At 38.6% G+C, this 18,966-nt stretch overlaps 2 protein-coding genes across 4 annotated transcripts; one reads left to right on the top strand and one right to left on the bottom strand.

The window, feature by feature from the left end:
* Window positions 1–1,250: 1,250 nt before the first annotated feature.
* On the bottom strand, window positions 1,251–10,937 carry LOC124644296 (zinc finger protein 25-like). 2 transcript variants are annotated; one of them, XM_047183588.1, is made up of 5 exons: window positions 10,620–10,937; window positions 8,759–8,921; window positions 7,560–7,688; window positions 5,823–6,050; window positions 1,251–4,181 (listed from the first exon to the last, which is right to left on the bottom strand). In XM_047183588.1, the coding sequence occupies exons 1-5, from the start codon at window positions 10,773–10,775 to the stop codon at window positions 3,064–3,066; spliced, it is 1,794 nt and encodes a 597-aa protein (XP_047039544.1). In that variant the 5' UTR covers window positions 10,776–10,937; the 3' UTR covers window positions 1,251–3,063. The 2 variants fall into 2 exon arrangements, with proteins under 2 accessions (XP_047039544.1, XP_047039545.1); XM_047183589.1 differs by having other exon boundaries at window positions 8,771–8,921.
* Window positions 10,938–11,191: 254 nt separating this feature from the next.
* Window positions 11,192–18,639, top strand: LOC124644295 (zinc finger protein 184-like). Of its 2 annotated transcripts, none has more exons than XM_047183586.1 (5): window positions 11,192–11,407; window positions 11,833–11,962; window positions 12,985–13,170; window positions 13,686–13,955; window positions 17,163–18,639. In XM_047183586.1, the coding sequence occupies exons 1-5, from the start codon at window positions 11,255–11,257 to the stop codon at window positions 18,551–18,553; spliced, it is 2,130 nt and encodes a 709-aa protein (XP_047039542.1). In that variant the 5' UTR covers window positions 11,192–11,254; the 3' UTR covers window positions 18,554–18,639. The 2 variants fall into 2 exon arrangements, with proteins under 2 accessions (XP_047039542.1, XP_047039543.1); XM_047183587.1 differs by lacking the exon at window positions 17,163–18,639 and adding an exon at window positions 15,287–16,884.
* The last annotated feature ends 327 nt before the right edge of the window (window positions 18,640–18,966 follow it).

Below are 18,966 nucleotides of genomic sequence, written 5' to 3'. Positions count from 1 at the left end.
ATGCACTGCGGGCCAATCACCGCTTTAGCCCGCTCCCGCGCCTCACTTCATACCACAAAAGAGACCAATAAATTACTTCGCGCAGATGTAGGTCAGAGCTCAAGATTCGTGCCGATAACTTTAATTAAGATCCAATAAAACAAAATATCAGTGTCCATAATGTATTTATAAAACTTAATAAATAATACTTATTTAGTAAACTGTGATCATTATTATGCGTTTACTTAATTTTACACTTAACTAATCTACTTACAATAAATATATTTTTATTCAGTTATTTTATTAATCATTATTTTGTGATATTCGATAAGAATAAAAATAAATCGTTAAAAAATAAAATTTCGCAAATATGAAGCTTATTTTTTGTGATATTTGTAGCAGGAAGTATGTACAATATTGCATCAAATAAGCGTGCATTTACACGGTGCAAGTAGCCTGCGCATGTTAAGGCACATGCGCAGGTTACATGCATTTTAAAAACGTGCGGGTCCAGCGACTCGCGCATGTACCAAAGCAAAATACTCACCCGCGTGCTCTTGTCACTTGTCACTTGCGCATGTTAACTTGCTCCAGCTACATGCACCGTGTACGCACCCTAAGTTCGGAGCGATTAATTTGAGAGTACATGTAGGAATCATTATCATCATACAGGCTGGAAGCCTAGGTCAAAAATATAAGAATATATTTTAAAACTTGAATTAAGTGTATCTGTTAAGACCTTAACCTACTTTTATAAACAAAAACTAAATATGTGTTTAAAAAAAAAATACTGAAATCGAGATTCCATCTTATTAAGGCAGTGTAAAATAAAAATTGAGATCAATTGTAATTTCAAATGTTAAATAAAAATTATTGTGATACCGTTTAATACTATATAGAGCTTAAAATACTTATTTTATTTACTTTATGTAAGTGAACATTATATTTAATTCATAAGTTAGGTTTATTTGCTTAAGGTAGGTTTTGAATGCTAGCTACCGACTGCAACTGTCGACCGCACATGCCGCCAGTGCATGAAGTCGGCCGCAGCTGCACTACTGGGGCTTAAATATAAATAAATATGTCGGGACACCTTTTCACACACGGTCGGTTAGCCCCATGGTAAGTTAATTAATTAACTTGTGTTATGGGTGCTAACACAACTGATAAACTACATATAGCTACATATATATGAATACATATTGTAACACCCAGACCACGGCCAACAAGCATGCTCATCACACTAATGTCGACCGAACCGGGAATCGAACCCGGGACCTCAGGTCCGGCAGTCCGGCATGGTGACCATTGCGCCATCGAGGTCGAGGCTTGATTCTGCTAATTTAACTTAAGCGACATGTCAAAAAAAGTATGTATATTGATCTAGGTAAGTATTTTTTTTCTATCGTTCATACCAACTGTAAGGTAGATAGGAAAACACACAAAGTTTAAGAATTTGTAAAATAACATAGGTCTGGCTCTTGGGCTATAAGTTTAAAAATGTTATTGAATTTCAATTGTTATCCAACTGTCATATTATTAAGTTAGCAGAATCAAGCCCCTGGTTCGTATGTATAGTTATCGGCACGGATATTGAGCTCTCGGCGGAAGAGTGGGGATCGCTTTGCGCACTATACACATAAGGCAATAAACCGCTTCTGCGCAGATGAAGGTCAGGGCTCAATATCCATGCCGATAACTATATTTACATGAATTTTCGACCTTAGAAGTCAGATTGTCAGATATCGACGCGACTGCACGTGCTGCTGCCGCTTCGATCCAAAACGGTTTCATATAAATACATACAAACCAGTAGTGCAGCTGCGGCCGACTTCATGCAGTCGGCATGTGCGGTCGACAGCTAGCATTCAAAAGGTACCTTAAGTTTTCTTAGCATATACTAGGTATATTAATGCTAATATACATTATAATATAACTTATATATTCAGACTATTTTCGTTAGCTACTTAGTAATCTCAAAGGATTTGTTGTTAACTTGGCAATATAAAAAAATCTAGATTAGGCAGGCTTGCATTTAAAAAATAATAATATAAATATCGCAGCCCTTTGAATGAATAACGCCATTCAATGAAACGTCTAAACTAGAGTTGCCACGAATAGTGATTTGGCCGAATACCGAATACCGCATATTCGGCAGCACTGTCGGCCGAAGCGCCGAATATTATATAGGGACATGTTGTTGAGCACGTGCCGCGCCGTGCGTAGGTAAAGAGACAACAAGAAGTCGCAACCTGTCTTCCTTTATTCCGATGCATAGGCGTAGGTAATGATGAGGAGGACGTGGAGAAGAATGCTGTGGCAAATCAGTTGGATTTTTATTTGAAAACAACTCGCCTAGATCGGAAGGCTGATCCTTACAAGTGGTGGTCAGCAAACGAAAAACAGTACCCAAACCTGTCGAAATTCGCTAAAGTTTATCTTTCTTCTCCAGGGAGTAGCGTGTATAGTGAGAGGTTATTTTCAACCTGGTATCATTTACGATGAAAAACGTAATCGTTTGTTACCAACTCCAATGCTAAAAAGCTTGTTTTTATTCATCACAATTTACCACAAATAAATTTTACTTACTAAAGTATTTGCTTTTGCGTACTGTTTTGTTTTTTTATTTTATTTTTGTAATAAATATATATAATCAGGAGTAATATGTCGTCTTTTTTTCATGTTTTGATATTCGGTATTCGGCCGAATAATACGTACTATTCGGCCGAATACCGAATATCAAATAAAAGGGCCGAATAGGCCGAATACCGAATAGTTGCCGAATATTCGTGGCATCTCTAGTCTAAACGTAGTTCGGCCGACTTGTTCAATTATTATAACCAGTTTGCTGCGACATAAATAATAATTAATTCCAGTCGAAAATACAAAGAAGCGTCCATAACGAATATTGCCGAATCTTTTTTTTTCACACCACCAAGCAACAACCATTCCCAATATTCTATATGTTGTTTAGCTTACTACAGATAGGAATTTCACATTACAATGTTAAAGTTCTATCTCTAGTTAGCAAATAAAATGTTAGGTTGAATATTGGAAACGGCTTTAACTAAAAAGTATTTAATCTTAAAAGTAGCATCCTTCAATATCACACTCGGGATGATGACTTTTTATATGTGATTTCAAGCTAGCATTTTGAATAAACGCCTGCCCACATATGTGACAACGGTACCTCCTATCATTTGTATGAGTCCTAATATGATACTGCAAAGATTTTAACCGTGGATAACTCTTTTCACAATATTCACATCTAAAATTCCTTTCCCCGGTATGAGTTGCCATATGCTCTTTTAACCGGGACGGCAAATAAAACCTCTGATCGCAATACTCACATTGGTGCTTCAAAACTTTTTGGTGGTTCCTCCTTTGATGTTCTGTTAATGTCTTTTGTCTATTATAAACTTTGTCACATAAATTACATGGGTACGTTCTCTTTTGTCCATGGGCCTCGGTCAAGTGTTTATTTTTTAACGCATAGGACATGAAACATTCATCACAACGAGGACATCTTATTATAGCCTTCTTCTTATGTACTATATCTACATGCATGTCTTTATAATGGTTAGATTTAAAAACTTTGCCACAGACTTCACAAGTATGACGTTCATCGTCCTTATGTCTTTTTAAATGAGCATCGAGCCTCGGTTTTTCCAAAAAGCAGACTCCACATATATCACAAGTATAATTACTGAAATGTTCAACCATATGTGTGTTTAAAGTGTTAAAATCTTCAAAAACATCATTACACATAACACAAACTAAATCGTTCCAAGTTAATTTGTAAAGTAACATTTTATCCGGAGCCTCAAAATATATTTTTTTACCATGAACCTGATCTATATGTTGTTTGAAAACGTTTAAGTCGTCTATTTTTTGAGGACAGAGCCTGCAATCTATTCTTGTAATATCAATTTTGATCATTTTTTTGTATCCCATAAGTAATTGGAATGGTTTAGTGTCATGAGAAACTGTGTGTTCTCTCAAATCTTCTGGCTTTGGGTAATAATCTTTGCAGTAGAAGCAATAGTAGTTATTTCGTCTGTTTTTAAAGGGACATACATAAGAATACTGTATGATAGTTAGCAGATTTTCTTCGGACATACAGTCTAAATCTCTGTCGTAATTATGTTTCTTCTCAACGGGAGGTTTTTTGATAGTTTTCGGTGATTTTTTTGATGATGTACCTGAAAAGTTCAAGACAGTTGTTATCACCCGGAATATTCATCATCTGCCTACCCTATTCCCAACAATGTATGTAGTCGGCTTCCAGTCTAACTGAACACTGCAGCGTACCGGTGCTTTACAAGGAGCGACTGCCTTTTTTTTTTTTTTGTTTCAGCTGAGGAAAATGCCTGACGCATACACACACCGCCCGGGGAGACGGTGAGGTTATGTGGGGCTTGACCCACTAAAAACCTCAGCGTTTGTGCCGTCTTCTGCCTTTTAGAGAGGGGCCACGAGGACCAAAGACGACTTTCAAGGAGCGACTGCCTGTCTGACTTGCTCAACCCAGTTACACTGGCAACCCAATACCCTTTGGTAACACTGGTTGTCAGACTTTCTGGCTTCTGACTACTTGTAAACTCTGCCAAAGATGTTCAAATGACAGCCGGGACTTACAGTTTAGTACTACTTAAGTTACAGCTTTTCGAAACAGGGAACAACTCGTTATGACAAGATGGTCACCCATCCACTGATCGACTGCGCCAACCGTTGCTTAATTTTTTTTTCTTTTTATTTAGTAGTTTAGTATTTTTATTATTTTTTCACTCTAGAGCATACATCATTATTTCATACCGTTCAACACCCGCAACTCCTCATGGGTCCAGTTGAAAACCAGCGTCAGACACTAGCTGTCTGGCATAATGCTGAACTGGATCTATTTGGCGCAACCATAAACTTTTTTTGTATTTTTATTTTATTTCTATGTGTATATATGTTACCGGCCGAACCCGATTTTAGGACAAACCAGTTTTGCCTAGGCTCAACTAGGTCTTCCTATACGCGTTAGGATTAACTAGTATAGCCTAGTCCAAACTAATTTGTCCTGAGCCCGATAGGACGGACCAGTTTAGGCTAGGCAAAACTAGTTAAATAACAATTTTAATAATTAACATAATACTCGTATGATTATTGCTTCTTAAAAAAAAAACAGTATTATTTGTTATAGTGTGATTGTTTGTATTACCAATTATTATCCATAACTTTTAACGACAACAATTTTAATTTGAGATTTGATTATTGCTTCTATTAAAAAAAAAATACTTACCTATTATTTGTTAGTTTGCTACATATATGTAGTATGATTGTTCGTATTATCAATTTATCCATAACGACGAATCATTATAGTTTAATAAAGATGATTATTTTTCTAAACACGGAGTAGTTTATTTAGTTCATCTATTTATTTACACTTTTAGATATGTATATGTTTTGACTAGGCTATACCAGTTTATCCTAGAGTGTGCGTACTTATATCAGGATCAACTAGTTTTGCCTAGCCTAAACTGGTCCGTCCTATCGGGCTTAGGACAAATTAGTTTGGACTAGGCTATACTAGTTAATCCTAACGCGTATAGGAAGACCTAGTTGAGCCTAGGCAAAACTGGTTTGTCCTAAAATCGGGTTCGGCCGGTAACATATACATGCTTTGACAGGCTTGTGTCAATAAATATTTTTTCTTTCTTCTTCTTTCAAATTTTATGGTTGATCGATCCTCGCGACTTTGAATAAGCCACGAGCTAACCTAACATCAATGAGACTACATTTTGAAAATCGATATTTATAACAGACAGACATTAGTAAAGAAGTAAACATTATCATACCAGCTTTCTGCTTCTTAACAGCGACCTTCTTCTTTTTCTGAGCGCCATTACTCTTAGCTTTCTTCTTTGCCTTCTTCTTGATAGGTTTATCGGAGTCTGATGATGAAGCCGACCAGTCGCTCTCGTCATCATCATCATCATCTAGCTTCGAGTCTTCATCTAGAGGTAGCTCCGGTTTTTGAGTCTCATCATTTGTTGGTACATCTTCTTTTTTGGGGGCTTTAATTTCTGTAAAGAGTTTTAGGATTGCTAAATACTTATTCTAGATGAGAGAGTTATGAGTGAATGTTGTTTTCAAGGGTTCCGCACCAGTAAGTGTAAGGGTCCGTTCAGACAGACCGTCTCGGAGAGAAGAGCAAATCCTTAACACGTTGAAAATTGAGTACTAAGTATTTGAAGTAAGGTTTATTTTTGCGTGTGGACTGCTTTTGAAATAATTAGTGGAGCCGACCGGCTCCGATCGGCTCCGATCATGTACTTTTTCTCGGTCTTGCTGACGTTTGGCTCCAATGAGGGCTACCGCGTATGAAATAGCCACTAGAGGCGCTTGTGTAGCGTGAGGTCTTCGAAACGTCAAATGCCACTGTTTGTTTACGCGCGAGGGTTATTATTTCTAATTAAATTAATATTGTGAATATTTAACAATACTTTAGATTAATTATGGCAAATACAGATCAGGGTTCTATAAATGTCACTGCTTTGACACTCTTTAATCTTTCGGAAACTTATGTTCGCATTTCTTTTTCGAGCAAAACGGCACTGCGCAACACTGTGGCATCGCCAATACGTTCACACTATATTCTATTCTATTACATATGATCTAATATAATCATTTAATGTAGATATAAGTTTTAGCGCTCATAATACGAACTTTGATTGCCATAGTTTCACGCTACAGTTGCGCCATCTGGTGATACAAAAAACGGTAGCCCCCATTGCATCTCACGCAGCCGATCGGAGCCGACTCCGGTCTGTGTAGGGCTGCCATCCGTCCGGGTTTCCCCGGATTTGTCCTCGTTTGGAGGGCGTCCGGGGGCCGTCCGGGCGGGGTTTCAAGAAGTGTCCGGGGACACTTTTCATGTAAGGAAGCACCTCATTAAATTTAAGTATATGTTAATAGTAAATGGATTACAAATTATATATTATTTTGTTTAAAAAAAATCGTACTCGTTCGGGGAAAAAATGCGATTTACGCCAAATGTCCGGGTTTTTTAAATGATTGTCCGGGTTTGGCGAAATTCGAGATGGCAGCCCTAGGTCTGTGTGAAAAGAAAAATGCGCGCCGATGCTCTCCGAGCCGGTCTGTCTGAACGGACCCTAAATGGACACTCTATTACACAGATTTTACTGTTAGTCTGCTACCAGGCATTATCTCATGGACTGTGACACAATTGACATTCTCACAGATCATGTATTTCTCTTGCTGCTCTATAAGCACACATACTGTTAATCATGTAAGACATGTGTTTTACAAAAAATGAGTTTTAGGTATATATCGATGGAACCGTTAGTTCGCGAGTCGGGCTCGCACTTGGCTTGTTTTATTACAGCCAATATGAGGTTTGAAATGCAAGAATCCAATAAAATATTTTTCATATCATGTCGTCTAATTCAATCTATAAATTCTATTTTTATAATTATAGTTTTCTATACCTAAATACTAATAAGAAAAAATAAGCTACCAAAAAATGAGAACCTCCTTTTTCTGAAGTTGGTTAGTCAGTCACATGCCCTCACCTTGAACGTCCTCAGGATAATCCATGGACATGTCATCATCGTGGTCTGCTCCTCCGGATATCTCGCTGCAGTCATCTTTCGGCTCTATCTTCAGTTCTATATCCATTTGTGGCTTATCTATCTTCGGTTCTGTTGAAGAATGATATTGGGACACCTTTTATACAGAAATGAATTTTATCCAGTGCGCAAACTTTGTCAACTTATAGTTAAGTAAGTTTTATAGATACGTATATTTTGTCATGTTTTAGTACAAAAAAGATAAGTTATTGATATCGAAAGATGTTTATTTTGTAACCAATTGTACGGTCACAGTCGTCATAGTAGGCACGGCGGCAACGCGAAACCGGTTTACTGACGCGAGCGCTGCTCCAAGCGCGTAAGAACAGTTGGTATCCATATTTTGCTGATTTTCAGACGGACAAAACATTAAAAAAAAATTTTTACTGATGATGCAGATATGTTCTGTTAATGATTCTGGACCTCCAGTTTTTTTTTGTGCACTGCTTAAAATTCATTCCTGTACAATGGGTTCATGGTAAGCTTTTGATTAGCTTGTGTTATGGGTGCTTACATAAATTGATAAAGTACATTATAAAATTATAATTTTACTAATATTATAAAGCTGAAGAGTTGGTTTGTTTGTTTGAACGCGCTAATCTCAGGAACTACTGGTCCGATTTAAAAAAAGTATTTAAGTGTTAGATAGCCCATTTATCGAGGAAGGCTATAGGCTACTTTTTATCCGGGTTCGTGCAGAGGTTTCCACGAGATGCGGGTGAAACCGCTGGCAGAAGCTAGTAATTTTATAAATTCATATTATGTACCTATAAAATGACAATGCTCATCACACAAATGCCACTGTAACAGGAATCGAACCCGGGATGTCATCATCCTCCGAGCCTTTTCCCAATCATGTTGGGGTCGGCTTCCAGTCTAACCGGATTCAGCTGAGTACCAGTGCTTTACAAGAAGCGACTGCCTATCTAACCCAGTTACAAGGGCAACCCGATACCCCTTGGTTAGACTGGTGTCAGACTTACTGGCTTCTGACTACCCGTAACGACTGCCAAGGCTGTTTAATGACAGCTGGGACCTACAGTTTAACGTGGCATCCGAAACACAGTCAATGGTGTCTAAGATATACCTACCTAGTTAGAATGTAACTGTGTAAAAAAGCTAAAAAAACAAATGACATCTACCAGTAATCTCACCACCCAGTGTATCCTTGTCTTCGAGCTTAGCGCTGAGGAACAACTCCTCACATTGCAGCACTTGTTGCCTGAATGCGCATGCGTCGCGCAGGCGTACGACACACGTAGCACACACGCCGCAATCCTTGTCGTTGTCATCTACGTGAGATAGCTGGAAAAGATATACTCAAACTCGTTTATATCATTCAAATTATGGTGGGTTTACATGATACAGACTTTAAGTTTACATTGTGCAAATATCTTTATGAAGTTAAGGTCTGTATAAAAATCTAAAATGTGAGTGAAAATATGATGACAAGATGTTTGTGCAGACTTAAGACGATTAACACACGGTACCTCGCACCGCTACAGAGGGCTCGAACAAAAGAGTACCGCTCGAACGCGCAGTCAGGCGGTGTACGTGTGTTAGGCATCAATGGATTTAATACAGGTCAATGCGACATGAGATCCGCTTCACCGCCTACCGCGGCGATGCACGGTGCCGTGTGTTAATCGCCTTATCTTTAGCTCAGCGTTTATGGTGGATTCACACAATACAGACTTTAAAGGTCTCTGCACACAGCGGGCGCGGCGCGGCGGGACGGGACGGCGACGCGACGCTGAGCAGTTGTAATGTACTAGATATTACGGAGGCCGCCACACAGAACCGTCCCGCTCGACGCGACGATCTAGTACATTGTGTCGCGTCGCCGTCCCGTCCCACCACGCCGCGCCCGCTGTGTGCAGAGACCATAAGTTTGTACATATATCTCTACGAACTTAAACTCAGTACAATATGGCGACTTTAGACAAAATTCTATGAAAGTCGGCGTGAAGTTGGTACTGCGGGCTGCGGGTTGTTCGAAAGAGATACCGCGGCCCTGGTACATAAAAGGCCTATGACGGAACACGACGGTTTTTAGTCAGTAAGAGTCTGACACTCCCTCACCACTGCTAACCCACAGCGGGAGGGGTCATTTGATGATTTTTGACGTCGGAAAAAAAAAAAGTTGGTACTGTGAAGACTAAATAAATTGCAATTTTAGAACGTCAAAACCAAGAGACAGCCCCCAAAAAGCCCAAGAGGAGGAAGCTAATCTAAGATTCTGTTACCGATGTTACTGTTACAGCCATTATACCGTCCCACTGCTGGACTGCGGCCTCCTCTCACACGGAGAAGGATTGAGCATTAATCACCACGCTTGTTCAATGCGGGTTGCTCATTTCAAACTATAGTCCAGGTTTCCTCAAGATGTTTTCCTTCACCTTTTTATCAGCCATTAGTGTCCAAGATATACTTAGAAAGTACATACAAACTTAGAAAAGTTACATTGGTACTTGCCTGACCTGGAATCGAACCCACACCCTCAAGATTCTTTACCCACTAGGTTACCACAACTTTTTTCTTAACTAAGATTCTACAATAATATAATAATCTATTCCTATAATACCCTGAGGGTTTCGAAGCTGCTAAAACGATTTGAAAAATACTTTCACTGTTGGCTAATAACTACACTATTTCCGAGTAACATAGGCTATATTTTATCTGAGTATGGGAAGTAGTAGGTATGTAAAGATGACTTGTGAAGGTGAATATCTGCCTAGAAAATCATATCCTTCAACCCAATATTTTAATTGAATTATTAATTTATTTGGAAATTAAAATTCTGAATTAAACTGTTACTTTTCATACATAAAATCATACGTATTTTTAAACAGCTAAACATTACTAACTAAATTTAAAACTAATTTCAATCAACGAGAAATCAATCAGATAAAATTCTAACAAGAAAATGTATGAAAAAAATTTGTAACAATTCCCCATTCCAAAATCAAACTTCTCCCATAATGCAATTTTTTTTTTACTAACCAATATTCCAAAGCAGTCCATGACCATGTCAGCATATACTTCCTTTTTCTCCATCCAAGTGTACTCCGATGTGAGAACTCGACATTTTTTAATAGCCCTGCAGCATCGACACAACGCTGGGTCTATTATCGGCCCATTATTCTTAACTGCAGCCATTTTTACACAATATAATCCTTACAGCTTACAACTAACACACTTATTTCATTATATACATTCACAATTTAACTTATTTCTGATGTTCAAGCCTGTTTTTTTGCAAAAGGAAAGCTTCGCTATCGTAAACTACTTCAAGCCAAGTCTCGCCCCGACTTCTTGTCAATACAAACATAGAGTAAAAACATCTAAAATGTCAATAACCGCTGCGTTTAGTTTCGTCAGTTTATATGAATGTTCATCGATCTGCACTAACACAAAAACAGTACCAAATTAAAATTAAGTAATTATTTTAGTTTAGTTATATGTTATAGATCATATTTAATCATATTTATTTATTTAAGCTCAAACAAGCTGAAATTTTTAGGAGATTGATTGATACTGATAGATTTTAAAATTTTTAGTCTATGCCCGTAATGGCGGCGCTTCGCTAAGAAGAGTCAAAGTCGTGTAATAAATTTCGTAAATGTAAAAAAGCAATCATGTCGGGAGAAAATACTGAAGTCGAAACTTATTTCGGTAAATGTAGGTGTTGTCTTTCCTACGGCTACCTAAAAAACATGTGGATAGAACATAAATACGAGGGAGAAACAGAGATTTACGGCGAGATGCTAGTTCAATGTTTTGCTTTGACTGTGAGTATTCTCTTTCGAGATTTAAATAAGAGTCTATTTGTCCAATTTTCTTTGGTAATGACTTTGTTCCAAACTTTTGTTCTTAGAATAGTGTTTTGGCGCCTAAATTAGACAGTTTGAAGTTAATTTGTAAAGATTATTTTGGGAAAAAAGCCCGCCACGCGATTATTTCATCATGCAATTTTGGTCATCATCAGCAACCTTTTTTTATCGTCCCTCTACTGGGCACAGGCCTCTCACATAGAGGCTAAGGAAGAAATTTCAGACTTTATAATCAAAATTTTCTGGAAGCAAACCCCAATGGCTAGGCATGATGATGATGATCAAATGATGATGTAGACGTAAACGTAAACCTTGGGAAAACAGTGCTAGTGAGATAAGTATGCTCAAAAAAGAAAAAATTAATATATTATTTTCCAAAACAGTGGAATATATCTGAGGAAGCTATGGATCACGATCAGATCTGCGAGTCCTGCATCGGTCGGCTGCGAGATGCGAATGAGTTCAAGAAGATTGTCATGGACGCACAGGAGGAACTTCTACAGCAGGTCGATGGTAAGGATTCTTATGGCCGTTCCTAATATTCTATCTATCTGATTTGATATCTATACAGGAATGAATTTTATTCAGTGCGCAAACTTTGTCAACTTGTAGTCAAATAAGTTTTATAGATACGTATATTTTTAATTTGTCGTGTTTTAGTATAAAAAAGAAAGGCTACTGATTGCGAAAGATGTTTATTTTGTAACCGATTGTACGGTCACAGTCGTCATAGTGGGCACGGCGGCAACGTGAAACCGGTTTACTGACGCGAGCGCTGCTCTAAGCGTGTAAGAACAGTTGGTATCCATATTTTGCTGATTTTCGGACAGACAAAACATAAAAAAAAAATTTTTACTGATGATGCAGATATGTTCTGGTAATGATTCTGGACCTCCAGTTTTTTTTTGTGCACTGCTTAAAATTCATTCCTGTATATCTAGCAGATTTGATAGATTGATAGAGAAGGGATAGGAGTATGACATCCCTTGTATGGGGCTAATTTCTCAAATTCCTATATCTGATGATGTCCTCCTAGCCAATTATCAACTACGGTGGTTGTTCTCATATATGGAGATCAGCCAACTGCGCAGGACATATTATAGTGCACAAACATTTGTGCAGACTCAGGTGCACCCACTATTCCTTCACTCTCATAGTCCGATGGGACGGCAATCCAACACGACCGAAGAGAGATCAGGCGCAGGACCGACAATTACGTGCTCTCCGATGCATGGGTGTATCAATCACCAACTTCCAGACTCCAGGCTGCTTTGTGTAAATTTCGAAAACCCACAAAACGATTTTGGCCCGTGTTATCGAACCCGAGACCGCCGGCTCCTTAACCAAGAGATAATGGGTTGCCCGGGTATCTGGGTTGAGGGGGTCAGATAGGGCAGTCGCTCTTTGTAAAGCACTGGTACTCAGCTACATCGGGTTAGACTGGAAGCCGACCCCAACATAGTTGGGAAAAAGGCTTGGAGGATGAAAGTTAACCGAGTTTGTTCAAAATAAAAATGTAACTTGTCTTATTGTAGTTATTGAAGTCAAAGAAGAAAAAATGGAAGCAGAGTTTCTTGAAGACAATGAGAGTGATGGAGACATACAGACGGAGTACGCTGAAATAGAACCTAAGGGTGAGAGCGTCCAAATTGAGACGGAGTATGAAGAAGTAGAGTATTTGGAGGAGGACGATGATGGAACTAATCAGACTGTTGATACCGGTGAGATATTGTTTTATTGGTCCTATAAGTTTAGTTAAATCTATATCTATAACTAGCTTCTGCCAGCGGTTTCACCCGCATCCCGTGGAAACCTCTGCACGAACCCGGATAAAAAGTAGCCTATAGCCTTCTTCGATAAATGGGTTATCTAACACTGAAAGAATTTTTCAAATCGGTCCAGTAGTTGTTGAGATTAGTGCGTTCAAACAAACAAACAAACTCTTCAGCTTTATAATATTAGTATAGATATTATTGTAAAGGGATAACATTTTTTGTTCATAAGTCTGTAAGTCTGTGTGCTTTGTTTAAGTTGATAAGTCTGACAACAAGTCTTGCATAGTCATATCGGGTTGCCCGGGTAACTGGATTGACGAGGCCAGATAGGCACTTGCTGCTTGTAAAACACTGGTAAAACACATCTGTATTCAGTTAGATTGGTAGCAGACCCCAACATAGTTGGGAAAAGGCTAGTCAGATGACGATGATGATAATTAACCTTCTGACTTAATTCTTAGATTCTTCACAACTGACGGACCAACCCACGCCTGCGAGACGGAAGAAGCAGCCCAGAAAACAAGACCCAGATGAAGATGAGCCAAAAAGAAAATGGCCAAAAAAGCTACCGAAAGCAGAAAGGCATAAAACATACAAGCAATATTCCGAGGAAGACCTTAGAAACTGCTTGGAGGAGGTCAGGAATCAGGAGTTGTCTATCAATGAAGCGGCCAGGAGGTATAATATTCCTATGAAGACCATTTGTGGAAGATTGAGAGAGGAACCCAAAGGTTAGTGTGATATTCTCTTTTTTTGCTTAAACTAGATGGTTTCACCCGCGTGCTGTGGGAACTACTGCCCGTATGATGATAAAATGTAGCATATGTAACTCGGGAAGAGTAGCTTTCCAACAGTGAAAGAATTTTCCAAATCGGTTCGCTTTCGGAGCGTTTTGGGTACAAACAAAATGTGTTTCCTCTTTAACATATTAGCATAGACAAAATGTTTAGTAAGGTGTGTGATTCTTTACGAATATACTTGGAAGAATGAAATTCGAAAAACGTTTTGGGCATGAACGTGGACGGATGTAGTGGAAGAGGACGACCAAAGAAACTAGATGGATTGTGTGAAAGTCGATATGGTGAAAAAGAAGGTTACTTGTGAGATGACGGTAGATAGAAGAGTATTTAACAAAAAAAGTTGCGCCGACCACGAATAATATTATTTCTAAGTATATCTTAGACATCATTGACTGTGTTTCGGATGGCACGTTAAACTGTAGGTCCCGGCTGTCATTGAACATCCTTGGCAGTCGTTACGGGTAGTCAGAAGCCAGTAAGTCTGACACCAGTCTAACCAAGGGGTATCGGGTTGCCCGCGTAACTGGGTTGAGGAGGTCAGATAGGCAGTCGCTTCTTGTAAAGCACCGGTACTCAGCTGAATCCGGTTAGACTGGAAGCCGACCCCAACATGGTTGGGAAAAGGCTCGGAGGATGGATGACCACGAATAATATTGGAATAAGGACAAGAGGATGATGATGATGTCTTTATTTCCATCAATGATTGAGGAATGATGGATTATGAAAAATTACTTGATACTCTCCCGTTGTAGTAGTGACAGCGTATTATTAAATAACACTTCGAACTAAGATCATAAAATATAATACCTTTTAGAATTTGCGTAGAACTTATGACATTACCCTGAGGAAGCCCACACTATGAAGCGTTCAAATCGGCTAAAAACTATAAAACTTTGTTCAAATTTAATTGGAATAATACAACTTAACTGTATATAATGTCCATAACTGTAAAATGTTTAACATGAAACATAGTTTTTACTTAAATCTAGAATGAAACAGTATCAAAAGCTTTATTCAGGTCCGGAAATTTTAAATTTCAATAATCTTTTCGTAACAAGTGTTAATTATTTTTCCGCCTTAAATAATTTATATTATGCTGTTCAAAATACTTGATTCTTATTGTGGCATCATTGGAAACTTCGCCTGAGAATACCCACTTCTTGTCAGTTGATTTTATTCACCGTCAATCCGTCATCAGCCACAGAAACGCATTGAGCACTATTCAGAGATGTCGAAATCAATAAATACATTTCTTGTTGTAGATGTCCAGATTGACAATACAACAAGATCAAAATTGGAACCAAATGTAAAGAAAACCTCGACAGTGGATGCGAAAACTAAAAAACTTATCGAACTCAATAAATTAAAAGAAAAACGAACCAATCTGAAAGCTAAAAACGTTAAGAAAGTATCCCCTTCTGAGAGCATTGAACCCAACGAAGAAATGGATGACCCGGTTGACGCTGAAAAAATGCGTACGCAACATAAAGCAATAGTGAACGATAAATTCAAGGAAGGCAACGAAATGAATAAGCACAGGGAGAATATAAAAACTATATTAATCAATTCTAACGCTACATTAATCAAAGCGGTTCCTATAAATGGTTTCTATTGTCACTTTTGTGGTATACAGACAGAAAAGCCACTTGATTTGAAACGGCATAACTTAGCATCTCATAGCGTTGTCAATGATGAAGTAATAAAAGTAAAATACGTCTCAAACTTAGTTTTAAAACTAGATATTACCGATCTCAAGTGTAAACTTTGCGACAAAAATATTGATACTTTAGAAGATTTTTTCGATCACCTAACCAAAATTCATGATAAAGTCATACATACTGATATCAAAAATCATATAATTCCCTTCAAATTTAATACCGAGTCTCTTCAGTGTGTGATTTGTAGGAGGGAGTATAAATTTTTCAAGTTACTTTCAGAGCATATGAGTGACCACTATAGAAATTACGAATGTTCGTCATGCGAACGAGCTTTTATAAACAAACAGGCGATGCAAACTCACAGCTATAGACATAATAAAGGACTCTTCAAATGCTCTCACTGTCCAAAAATTTTCGATTCGCGTCCTAAAATAAACGAACACGAGCGAGTGGTCCACGCTTGGTCGAGTAAAACGCGAAAATGCGCTTTCTGCAGCAAAAGATTCCCTTCCAAAGATATGGTACAGAAGCACGAAGTGAAGATACACGGAGCAGAACCTACAATATATTCGTGTGACGCCTGTGACAAGGCCTATACTAGCCAGGGTTCATTGATAGCTCATAGAAACAGGTTCCACTTAATGGCACGACCACACAAGTGCTCGTTTTGCGAAATGGCATTTTACTCGAAGATGGAACTGAAGTCCCATACGGTGACACACACGAAAACGAGGGAGTTTAAATGTGGAACGTGTTCGAAGACGTTTGGTACGCGGTGTAATTTGAACCAGCACGCTAGGTCTCATTCTGACGATAGAAGGTATCATTGTGTAACTTGTGACCACGGCTTCGTGCATAGGACAACTTGGAGAGTTCATATGAGGACTCAGCATGGTAAAATTGTTTAAATAATCTCTACAAAAACGCGTGAGTTAGCCGGACTACTATTACATGGTTGGTTGTTACAAAATGATTAAGACCGTGAACTGCCTCGTTGGTGCAGTTGGCGCAAGCGCGGCTACTGAGCACGAGGTCTCGAATCAATTCCCGAGTCGAACTGAAATGGCTCTGTGGATTTTAGAAACTTTCACAAAGCAGCATGGATGCTGGTGATTGATACACCCGTGGTTCGTGGAGAGCACGTTTCTGTCGGTCCTGCCTCTAATCTCTCTCCGATCGTGCCGGTTTACCGTCCGTGATCGTTTTCGTTTTTTATATCTCAAAATTGTAGTTTAACTATGTAAATTTTTGATGGCATACTGTCTTGTCTATCATTGAGCTCATAGCCTAGCCTGTACAGATATTCATGGGATTTCTGTTACACAAATAGACAAAAAAACTAAAACAATACGAAAATATCGACTCTTATTATAATTCCAGCTTAATCTCGGAATTAAATAAAACTACAATATTACAGCATTACCATTAACTATAATTGTGATCAAGATGTCGAAATCAATAAATGAATTTCTTGTTGTAGATGTCCAGATTGACAATACAACGAAATCCAAATTGGAATCAAAACTAAAGAAAGCGAGGACAAAACTAACCATATTTAAGACAACCTCGGTAATGGATGCGAAAACTAAAAAGCTTATCGAACTCAATAAATTAAAGGCAAAACAAAACAATCTGAAAGCTAAAAACGTTAAAAAAGACAGTGAAAATGATGAAGAGGTGAAAGTATTCGCTGCTGAGATCATAGAACCAAAAATTGAAGAAATAGATGAACCGGTTGATGCTGAACAGATACGAACGCGATATAAAGCAATAGTGAACGAGAAATTCAAGGAAGGCAACAGAGAGCCAGAGAAAGCTGAAGTTAACGAAATGAATAAACACAGAGAGAATATAAAAACTATTCTAGTTCATTCTAACGCTACATTAATCAAAGCGCTTGGGAGTAACGGGTACTATTGTCACTTTTGTGGCATACAGACAGAAAAGCCACTTGATTTGAAACGGCATAACTTAGAATCTCATAGCGTCGTGAATGATGGAGTCATAAAAGTAAAATACGTGTCCAACTTAGTTTTAAGGCTAGATATTACAGATCTCAAATGTAAACTTTGCGACAAAAATATTGAAACTTTAGAAGATTTTTTCGATCACCTAACCAAAATTCATGATAAAGTCTTGCATACTGATATCAAAAATCATATAATTCCCTTCAAATTTAATACCGAGTCTCTTGAATGTGTGATTTGTAGGAGGGAGTATAAATATTTCAAGTTACTTTCAGAGCATATGAGTGACCACTATAGAAATTACGAATGTTCGTCATGCGAACGAGCATTCGTGAACAAGCAAGCAATGCAAAGTCACAGCTATAGACATAATAAAGGACTCTTTAAATGCTCTCATTGTCCAAAAGTTTTCGATTCGAGACCCAAAAAAAGTGTTCACGAACGAGTCATCCATGCCTGGTCGAATAAAACTCGAAAATGCGCTTTCTGCAGCGAAAGATTTGCGACCAAAGACATGGTTCAAAGCCACGAAGTTAAAGTGCATGGCGTCAAACCTACAGTATATTCTTGCCAAGCTTGCAACAAATCTTATACTAGCCAGGGTTCCTTGATAACTCACAGAAGAAGGTTCCACTTAATGGTGAGACCTCACAAGTGCTCGTTTTGTGAGATGGCATTTTTCTCCAAAATAGAACTGAGGTCCCATACAGTTACTCATACGAAAACGAGGGATTTTAAATGTGAAATGTGTACTAAGACGTTTGGTACGCGATGTAGCTTGAACCAGCATGTTAAGACCCACTTGGACGATCGGAAGTTTAACTGTGGGGTTTGTGATCGCGGCTTCGTACATAGGACAACTTGGAGAGTTCATATGAGGACTAAGCATAGTAAAATCGTGTAGATTGTCTCATATTTGAGCACCTTCAACGTATGTTTGACGGCCGGTGCCGCGACAAAATGTTTGAAATCATGTTTTACTATCGTAAATCACTAACTATTACGGTTTCACGTTACGGTACTATTTCGGAACGGAATTTAAGTTATGCCAAAGGCACAAATGACCCGAGCAAAACCCAGATTGAGGGGTTACCGTCGCTGTAGAGTCAACAATGAGATACCTTGGTTCTTGAGCGTCCATGGCACTTCGGGCTGAACTACCAGCGGATCGCTCCCTGGTTCCCTGGCTCCCTCTCGCGCTTGCTGCCCATCCTCAGGGGCCCAACACCCCCTGCCGGAGGGTCTATATGGTTGAACGCCCTGACGGCCCGCAACCTGCTCGACCAATGGCCATCAGGGTCTTAAGGAGATACCGCT

Source organism: Helicoverpa zea, chromosome 29 (genome assembly GCF_022581195.2).
Source record: "Helicoverpa zea isolate HzStark_Cry1AcR chromosome 29, ilHelZeax1.1, whole genome shotgun sequence".
NCBI classification, from domain to species: domain Eukaryota; kingdom Metazoa; phylum Arthropoda; class Insecta; order Lepidoptera; family Noctuidae; genus Helicoverpa; species Helicoverpa zea.
This window is presented reverse-complemented; position numbering and strand designations above follow the sequence as displayed.